The 10078-nt window shown below is 34.0% G+C and overlaps 1 protein-coding gene across 2 annotated transcripts; it reads right to left on the reverse strand.

Moving 5' to 3' along the window:
- Positions 1 to 627: 627 nt before the first annotated feature.
- Positions 628 to 9983, reverse strand: LOC106178100 (ankyrin repeat domain-containing protein 13D). Of its 2 annotated transcripts, XM_013561139.2 has the most exons (16): positions 9648 to 9983; positions 9021 to 9156; positions 8439 to 8563; positions 8067 to 8112; positions 7852 to 7905; positions 7623 to 7712; positions 7106 to 7356; positions 6566 to 6727; positions 4216 to 4344; positions 3410 to 3560; positions 3042 to 3203; positions 2632 to 2732; positions 2303 to 2385; positions 2024 to 2126; positions 1583 to 1756; positions 628 to 1414 (listed from the first exon to the last, which is right to left on the reverse strand). In XM_013561139.2, the coding sequence occupies exons 1-15, from the start codon at positions 9747 to 9749 to the stop codon at positions 1619 to 1621; spliced, it is 1833 nt and encodes a 610-aa protein (XP_013416593.2). In that variant the 5' UTR covers positions 9750 to 9983; the 3' UTR covers positions 628 to 1414; positions 1583 to 1618. The 2 variants fall into 2 exon arrangements, with proteins under 2 accessions (XP_013416593.2, XP_086857221.1); XM_087001095.1 differs by having other exon boundaries at positions 628 to 1756; positions 9648 to 9982.
- Positions 9984 to 10078: the final 95 nt, after the last annotated feature.

Raw genomic sequence — 10078 nt, forward strand, 5'->3', positions numbered from 1 at the left:
AAACCCACATTAATGGACGCATAATAAATTCTGTCGTTGTATCATAAGTTTTCACAGGGCACTTACGCATGTAATACAACACAATTTTTTAATTGACGCTAGCCTAGGGTTATAAAAATCACGATTTTACGAACTCTACGTTATCTCAGCGCAGGCGACTCGTCCTGAATATCTTCCAACGCCGTCAAGGGCAATCATTGTTTACCGCAGAAAACGTGAATCAAACACCGCTGACGGACAGGTAAGTGTGCACATATCAGTGGAATTAACACGTTGAGTGAGTAGTGCATTGAGTAGGTAAGTAATACTGACATTTGGTCTCTTTTCTTAAAGACAGGAAGTACACTTAAAATAATATATGCACAGAGTAATGTTCTTGCTCAAAATTCGTTCCTCATATTCCCATAAAATATGGCCAAAGTGCTGAGCTACTGAATGCCCCGATTATAGTGTGCATTTAATTTGCCTTCCGACGCAAAATTCAAGTTGTTTGTAGAGTAAAAAAAAAAGAATGTTATTGCTTTTGATTACTTAATTAATTGAAAATTCATATTTCGTATCAAGAGTTCATTACAGTTTAGCATATTTACAATCAAGTCGAATATATCAAATGATTAAACACGAATGTAAAGATGATCACATTTTACTTTATTTTATGGCACATAACACCTACAGACATCAGGGCCTGGTCACAATCAACAGGTACTGTATGTATGCATTCATGCTATGTTATTAAAATGTTGCAGGTAACCTTGTGGTCTTCAATTCTGTTTCCCTTTGCATGCTATGGCAGCCCCTATTCCCCCATCAAAAGTAATGGGAAGACAGAGAAGTGTTTACATTTATTGTGCTAGATGCGGATACTCATACCTATATTTGGGCATCATAGGGATATTGTGCCTCCCTAGAATATGTTATTTTGGTATAAATTTCAACCTTAAGTGCATGTTGAAGGTTGCCAGGCTGATTAACATTAATAATTTGAAGTGCAATGTCAGTGTATGGATTAGATAATGCCATCTACATTTACTGATCTACAATAAGAATACTCATTTGACAACATATTCTGGATTATATGCGGTTGATATGGTTCCTTTCATGTCTCTCTCCTCCTTAGTTCCCTTTTTTTAGCAGCATTCAACATTCCATCAATAAAATGTCTAAATATCACAAATTTTTGTACAATAATTTACTTCTTATTCTGATGTGGTAAATGAAAGTTGATTTACGTTGTAACTTCAAAAGCATTAAGGACACAGACTGTCAATTCATGCAAACAAGTTGATTTTTTCTACTCTGGAACACTCGTTATTTATGGCTTTTACCACTTTCATAATGTGAAATATTGCACTACAGCTTCTGGCAGATCTTCATCATTACCGACTGCTATTTCCAATGACCAGCTTTACTTCTGCTGCAAATTCAAGAGAAACAGTAAATCACAAATAAATAAAGTTTCTGTTCTTTTATCAGCAGCATTTTCCTCCAAGTCCAGGATAAGCATTTTTAAACCATCCAAACATGCTCTAGCCAAGTTGCAACTGTCACCTTGTTCCAAAGCATTTAGTTAATCATCTCTTACCAACACAATTTTCTGTACATGTATAAGTTATGAGTTTCATTTTTCAGTCATGGACAGCTGTAGTATTCTTTGTAGCTCCTCGTCTTCTTGCATTCTTCTCCTCTCATCCTCAGCCTGTTGCTTCTGGGACATTTCTAGGGCTAGGCGTAGCTGCTGGTCCATAGGGTCTTCAGGCTGGATTGTTAAACAACAACTCTTTAATATCTTCCCTGTATAAAGCATGATTGTTCAATACCATGTTTGTCTTAGGAAACTTTCTGACAAATTTTGAAACTCATTTTGAAGAAATGAAGAGTGAATATTTGCAAAATACACAACCACACTTTCAAATCTGTTTTTAAATAAAATAGGAGACATTGAGCAAAAAAAAACACAGTTATTGCTACGTGACTCAGGACCTTCTCTTACAAAAATAAATAAATCAATAAATTGATCTCATACCTGTGTTCTGGGGTACGGTCTACATATGTCCTCCTCTGGCACAGAATCCTGGCTTAAAGATTCCCCTGGTTGGTGACTGATAGATAGACTTGCAGCAAGGGCTCTGAAAAATCAACAATTTCCATTTAAAATATCTTAAATATTGGAATAACAGAAACAGTTGAATGATTGAAGCTTACACATATACAACATCCATCACCAAATTATTTTCAATATTATCTATTACAGAAGTTGAACAAAAGTTACTAAAAGAATAAACACAACAGGAGAAATACAAACCTTTGCAGTTGTCTTTCTTCCAGAGTTTTATAACCAGCTGTAGGGCCAGGGGGGCTCTTCATTAAGGCTTCATAGAAAGTTACCTACAAACAGTTACTAAAGCATAATGCTGCCTATCACAGTATCTAACACCTGTATCAAACATTTAAGTCACATGAAAGTCACAATTGAATATAAAAAATAATAACAATAACAATAATAAACAAAAATTAAAGGAATACTAAAAGCTTGCCCACTGCTTTTGAATATCTAGCAATGTACCATTTTAAGAGAAGTAAAAAATGGATGAATAAACATAATCAATGTGAAAAATGCTCTACTCTTACTACCTGATCATTTTCTGAACCTGATTCTAATAAACTCTGTTGAATTGCAAACTGCAACAAGGCATCATCTTCATCTTGATATCTGTTGTCCATGTGTCCTTCTCCTGGAAACAGCAGTATTACACTGAACCAATGATATCTTCAGTCTTTCTCTTACTTTAACACACACATGCATTCAGAGTGCAGGCACAATTGCACACATTATAATGTTGACTCCTTGTAAATCTACAGCTATATTAAACTGTGATGTGACCATACACTGAAGGTGCAGAGAGCAGCTCAAAAAAGAAACCTTTCATATCCCCCAACTTTTAAGTCTCATATAAATCAATGCTGCTGTTAGTGGTCACTTTTTAGATTTACAACCATTCAAGCTAAGTGAAAATCTGAATACAGTGTATACAGAGTCCTACCTTGAATGACATAGCCAGGGGGTACATCAAACACACTTTCATCTACAACACAAGTCATGGGACTGGTATCTTTTATGGACGTTACACCAGGAACTGCCTCTGTGTTGGCATAGATGTTACCAAAGGTAATCTTCGCATTTAACACATGGAACAGAGGAATCTCTGTAAGTGAAAAGGGATGCTCTCATAACAAAATCAGTGAATTGGTAGACTTGCATTTTACTCAATGTATACTAATTATAATCCTATTTTTACAACTCTTTTTTTAAACAATTATGAACATATACCTGTCACATCTTGTCTAAGTAGTAAGTCTTGTTTCTTTTGAAGATATGAAAACTTTCAGAACATGATCAACTGCAGCTTACCTATTTTGACTGGGAACCCTGCAGGAAGTGTCAATGTAATGAAGTCTTTGAGTTTCTTAAAATGTGCATTATTTTGTGCCATTATATCAATGATGGGCACAACTTGCTCCTGTAGAGACAATGGGAATGACTCACACAAGGACAGTGTGGCCTGTAATTCAATAACAAAAAATAAAAAGGAAATAAGTAATGAAATCACAGCAGTTGAAACATCAATGATAGGAAAAATCATGTTGATAGAAAAAGTTATGTTATATGGAATATCTTAATTTTCAAAACCAAATATTTACATCCAATGTGCAACTTCCTTAGGCACCATGTAATATGAAACATCAATTCATAATTAAAGTTAACCTAATACTATATATGCTACACTAACAATAGCAATAAATTATTTTTATATGGCGCATTTGTTAAAAATCTCACTGTGCCTTACAAATCAAGAGCTAAAATTAACAAATTGCTAATTGAAAGTCTTAAATTATGAATCTAAAAATTATTAACAATATATAAGAATAATTTATAAGATAAAAGTTTTAAAAAATAATAAAAATTCCTGTATCAATTACTATAACATGATTTTAAACTTTAGATCTTTTTCAATTCTTCAAAGATTTTCCAATTCACCTCCAATTTTTCAGTAGGTTTAGTATTCCTCAACTTGAGAAATATAATGTAAATCTCTGTTCCCCATGATACTTGTTAGAATTTTTCACTAAAACAAAATGTTTTAGAAATAAATGACTAAAAATGGAATTTCTAATAATGCATCCCTGCTGGTGTTGTTGAAGAATTTCGTAACATACTTTAAATTTCTGCACTTTGACACTTTGCTCCTTTGGTCTGCCTATGTCTTTTCCTTGTAGATCTATCATGGAATTAAAATACTCAAGGGGAGATATAGAGCATGGGTTGTTACTCTGTGTTGTCACATCCTGAAACAATCACAGACATCAATTTGAAATAATATAATATAAGCTATTGCATTAAAAAAACAAGGCAGCAAAGCTGTCAAATGTACAGACAAAAAACAGGAAATAACTATGCACAAAATAGGCTACTGTCAATTCTGATGCAAAAGTACATTATGTTAAACTGCAAATTCAACATCAAATTTTAATTATGCTCAACAGGTAATACCAATGTAAGTAAAATGTGTAACAAGCATAAGGCTTCAGGCCCATGGGAGTTCAAGTTCACACTTTGAAAATGTATAACTTCCAGAAAAAGAAGCCAATTAGACTGCTTTTCCAACTCAGGCTGCATTTTAGTCCTGTTTTTCTTTTTTGAAAGTATGGCAATTATAAGTAACACGGTTTTCCCATAATGGTCATCATGGCAGCAGCACCCAAAATTGTGTTTTCTTCTATTCTGATGCAATATTACATAATGGTTAACAGCATAATGACCGTCAATTTTTAATAATAAAACATATGTATCATGGATTTTCAGAAAATGTGACTAGCATGGGTCTTCAAGCCCGTGGAACTTCAAAATCACACCTTGAAAATGCCAATATGTGAAAAATTAAATTTTCACAAAAAAACTGTTAACTGGCAGTAAGAATTACCAAACAGCCAAAAAGTAAAACTGCCTTCCACTTATCCCACATACAATGAAAGTGCACAGCGCCGGCGACAGCAACTGCGATGACAGACGTAGGTGATGGCAATATGTACAGACACATCTGTACATATTTACTGTACTATTTGAGAACAGTAAGTCACATGGTTTTTCTTAAATGGTCATCATGGGAGCAGTGCCCAAAATAGGTTTTTTTCAAATTTTGATGCAATATTACATAATGTTTAACAGCATAATGACCATCAATTTTTAAAAATAAAATATTAGTATCATGGATATTCAGAAAATGTGACTAGCAAAGGTCTTCAGGCCCATGGAACTTCAAAGTCACAACTTGAAAATGCCAAAATGTAAGCAAGACCGCACTGTTCTGAAATGTTTTTTTCCCATTTTTAACAATTTTTAACATAAAACAAAATCAACAGTGTACTGCCATTTTTATATGATCAACTAAGAAAATTGATGAGATGGGAAAAATATCAATAGAGCAGTGTTAAATGTCCAATTTCTTCCATTCTGAGATTCTGAACATAGTGAATGATTGAATCTGACAAACTGCAATGATATGAGTTTATTTCCATTTTTGAAACTTTATTACACAATACACGATAACAAGTTTACCATCATTTTAACAACATCAACTAACAATGTTGTTAAGATGCAGGAAATGTCAAACAAACACTTTCACGTATCTTATTAATTAAATAATGAAACTGTTAACATGCCTAAGAATTGAATCTGAGGAAATGTGAAAAAACAGCATAACTTCTAAAATAATGGCCCGATTATGCTGATTTTTTAACTCAACCTGCGTTTTAGCAGGATTGATCACTCCTGTGAGTTTAATGACAATTGGCCTGTCTGTTTTTCTTATATTGTGTTTACAGTGTTGCATATATGCTGAAAAGTGAATAAAAAAGCATAACTACTAAAATAGTGGCCCGATCATGCCGATTTTCGAACTTGACCTGCATTTTAGTAAGATCGATTACTCCTGTGAGTTTCATGACAACAGGCCTATCGGTTTTCCTTGAAATGTGTTTACAGTGTTGCAAACATGCTGAAAAGTGAAAAAAACCGCATAATTTCTACAATAATGGCCCGATCATGCTGATTTTCGAACTTGACCTGCGTTTTATGAATATTCATCAGCTCTGTAAATATAAAGCCAAAAAGTAAAACTGCCTTCCACTTATCGTGTTTACAAGGAAAGTGCACGGCGCTGGCGACGGCAACGACGACGACAGACACAGGTGATGGCAATATGTACAGACACATCTGTGTCTGTACATAAAAAGATTATTTTTATGGCGTATTAAATGTTTAATTTCCCAAAGGGAAAATGATAAATATAATTTTGATGTAAACAAACATGTCCTGCACGATGATGAAAAAGCTCAATCATATATTGTTAAACCAATCTTTTATGATCTATATGGGCATTTAGGTGCGCACTTAAACAGGGTATATACATTTTTCCTGTAATATAGTGACAGTCAACCCAATAAACATGAGTAAGAAAATTCAAGTCATATTTTTAAATGTCATTATAGATGACACACACACCCTTACCCCATTTGTAGCCCCCTGTGCTTTACTATTCTCTATCTCAGCCATGCCTAGAAAGGATTCTAGTGGCGTTCTACTCAGCTTTTTGGTTTCCTTCTTGTCTTCTTCAGTCAAGTGTTCTGTTCTTGTCTTAGTCAAGACCTCTACATTAGTGGCACTAAAGACCTGAGGAGAAATTGTAATAGTTCAGTTAAACCACTGTAATATTCTACTGATTTAAACTGTTTTTAGATATTACAAAGTTTTTTTTTACATTGGTGGCTATAACTTGACATCAGGGCAGAATAACCTACCACATGAATTTCAATGCTGTAACAAGATTAACATTGTTTCATCTGAAGGATTTTTTATACAGACAAAATTTGTAACACATGTTACAAATTCTGAATGAAAATATATCTTGGGTTTTCATAAACTGGACTGTTAAGGTTCAAAGAAGGTTGAAAATGCACTGCAAAGGTATAAATTTTCTAATAATCAATGGTAAAAAAAATATATATATATAAATCAAAAATCCTGATTTCAGTAAATTCTACTATTTACCTTGCATTCATAACCATTAACATTTTCCACTTTATCACTCCTCCAGCCCCAAATTCCAGTTTTATTTCTCTCAAAAGCAATCTTGTGAGTATCTAAGTAAGTGGTGACTATAGGAGAGGTCAGTCTAGACACCACGGCGTCCTCTGAGGGGGTCAATGCAGTGGGGTCTGGAGGGGATGGCAGCACACGCATGGTCTCCGTGTACACCTGACGGATGTCATGGTCCACCTCCATTACTGTGGCTTCATTGTCTACAATAAGATTACATGAAAACAAAATCCAAAATCATCTAAGCAAAAAAATTTCAAAATCATTAGATAACATTGGTAAGGATAAAATGCCATGTCAGACTTTACCAAGTACATGGAAAATAAGCCTCTAATTCTTGCACATCTTGAATTTTGATAAAATGGAAAATGGTGAAATTGGCTAGTAATAAGCATAAAAAACACTTGTGTATCTTAATAAAATTAATACAGGTCTGATCAACATGAAACCGAAAATATTTGACACTTACGCTGTCCTCTAAATATAAAGCTGCGACTGCCTCTCTGCCAGCTCATGTTATCAAAACCCAGAAGGGTTGTGTCTATGCGCACATTAGCACCTATAGAAGAAAAGTGGAAATACCAGACATGCTTTTCACTAACAAACACATGTATAAAGTTTATGTACCTTATCAAACTCAGTAAACACCTCAGTACAAGTTCATTATTTAAAATGGAAATACTTCCTGTGTTACTTACCACTTTTATATACTTTGTATGTGTCACTCGGGCACATGCGAGATACTAGGGGTACTGAAATTGATGATAAAATATATGAAATCTGAAGAACAACAAACAATTTCAGTACAAGTCTACAAAAAATCTGGGTCACAGGATATACTCTTATGACGATAATGTATTAATGTGTATATTAAAAAAACAAACAAATAAACAGATGGCAACTCATTACTCACCCCAGCTTGCAAATTCCCACCTCATCTCTACATAAAAGTCTGGAGCCTGAAAAAATTTGAAATGAATAATTAAAGCTAAAGACATATTAATTGGACTAAAAAATTGAATATATAAATACAATTGATAAGGAAATACCAATAATTTCAACAATTGTTACAGATAATTGGTATAGAGCTATATTTGATATTGCTCTATTTGAAAGGATATAATCTAAAATATAAATCAGGCTGTCACTTTCATTCAGAAAAAGAAGACCACCTGTAGCCAAATATCCATTATTCTTTGTTTTGTGCGTGTGTGCATGTGGTTTCAAAAGCAAGTTGACAACTGTAGTCTTCATTGCATCTAAGCATTTTAAAATACATGTGTACCTCTTTTAGTGTCTCAAGAAGCCCAGGAATTCCTTCTGTCCTGGTTGTAAATCTTTGGAAGTCCCTGTGCTGGAGAATCAACTGAACTAGTTCTGGATCCCCTGTACTTACTGCTTCTTGAAGTACTTTTAAAAATATGATTTTTGAGTTGCTGGTATATAAATATAAACATTCACAATATCAAGTGGAAGGTACTGTGTTTCGGCTGAAAATATGTCAAGATTCTTTGACTGATTCATTAAATATGCAAATACATAGACTGTTTTCATACAATATAAACCAGGCCCGTAGCCAGGGGGGGTTCGGGGGGTTCAAAAGAACCGCCCTTTTTGCTGGGAAAAGGTCCACTCTGGGTAAAATTTGATCTAGGTACATGAAGTTTTTATGGAAAAAGGTCCTCTTTTTCAGAAAAAGAACCCCCCTTTTAAAATTGCTGGCTACGGGCCTGTAAACACAGATAACTAAACAATCATTAAAATGCAGACATGTACCACACAATTTGTAGATATAATTGACTATACAAAACGTTTTTTTTCTTTAACCAAAACAGCTACTAGCACGCTCAAAGGAACAGCAGCATACCAGTCCAATTCTGTTTATTTTCAGCATTTGCATTTGCCCCTTTCCTCAGCAGTACTCGGGCACTTTCTATATGACCCAAAGTCACAGAAAGATGAAGTGGAGTACGACCTCTAGGGTCTAATTTTTCTAGATGAATCTAAAATAAAGAATGTGTCTTGTTAATATTAATTTGCTTGCTGTTAGTTGGATTTTACTTGTGAACATGTTTAAATCTGAATGCAATGTTTACAACAGTGAATGATACATACATATATATATATATATATATATATATATATATATATATATATATATGATGTCAATTTTAGTCAATGCATGATCTGAACACTTGATTGTGCACTGAACCTTCTGTTTATTTCACGTTATTTTAGGTTGCTATATGAACCAAGTGGAAAGCAAAAGTAAAAAATCTGTGGCTTAAATCTATTAAGTCAGCGCTTTAAGAGAAAACGATTAAATAGCCTACATATTTACCATTTCTTACTGAAACATACATAAAGCATTCCTTGGTTATTTAAAAGAGATTCGCGCACTTAAAAAAGGCACCGATTCGCTTAATGCCATGACCGAAATCTCTTGACTTGAATAATTTAGCGGCTAAAAATCTCGGCGTAATTTTTTACATACCTCTGTGTCATTCTTACTCAATTCTTGATCAAGGCTACGGAATTCATTGTGCCATACAAGCCAGTGTATAGGAAAGTCTTGTCTTATAGACTTTTCCGACATATTAGATGTAAAATCATAGAGAGGCGTGATGAAACCTAAAAGTATATGTCCTTACGGATGTTCGACAGTCAACCAAGTTTGTTGTTGCCATCCAACGGTTCTGTCGTTCGAGTGGAAGGTACAAGCCCTTTAATTATATAAGCAAATGAGTTATATTTGATACATTCATTAAAAAATTTAACGATAAAATCGACAAAATCATGGTACATACAATGAAACACACTTAAAATAAATAAAATCAACATATTTTACGACATATAGGATGAGATCATCGCTCAGGTACTTGTTATGCATACAGTTTCGCTGCACGTTTTGCTAAATATGTTTAA

Source organism: Lingula anatina, chromosome 1 (assembly GCF_051362555.1).
Source record: "Lingula anatina isolate TDL-2025a chromosome 1, LinAna3.0, whole genome shotgun sequence".
Lineage (NCBI taxonomy): Eukaryota > Metazoa > Brachiopoda > Lingulata > Lingulida > Lingulidae > Lingula > Lingula anatina.

What these genes read in the sequence shown, in the direction of transcription:
- LOC106178100 (XM_013561139.2), bottom strand. Translation starts at nt 9,749, where the DNA reads ATGTCGGAAAAGTCTATAAGACAAGACTTTCCTATACACTGGCTTGTA. An exon ending in AAATAAACAGAATTGGACTG is followed by an intron (nt 8,564 to 9,020) that starts GTATGCTGCTGT and finishes TATTTTTAAAAG; the next exon opens with TACTTCAAGAAGCAGTAAGT. An exon ending in GTGGGAATTTGCAAGCTGGG is followed by an intron (nt 7,906 to 8,066) that starts GTGAGTAATGAG and finishes CATCAATTTCAG; the next exon opens with TACCCCTAGTATCTCGCATG.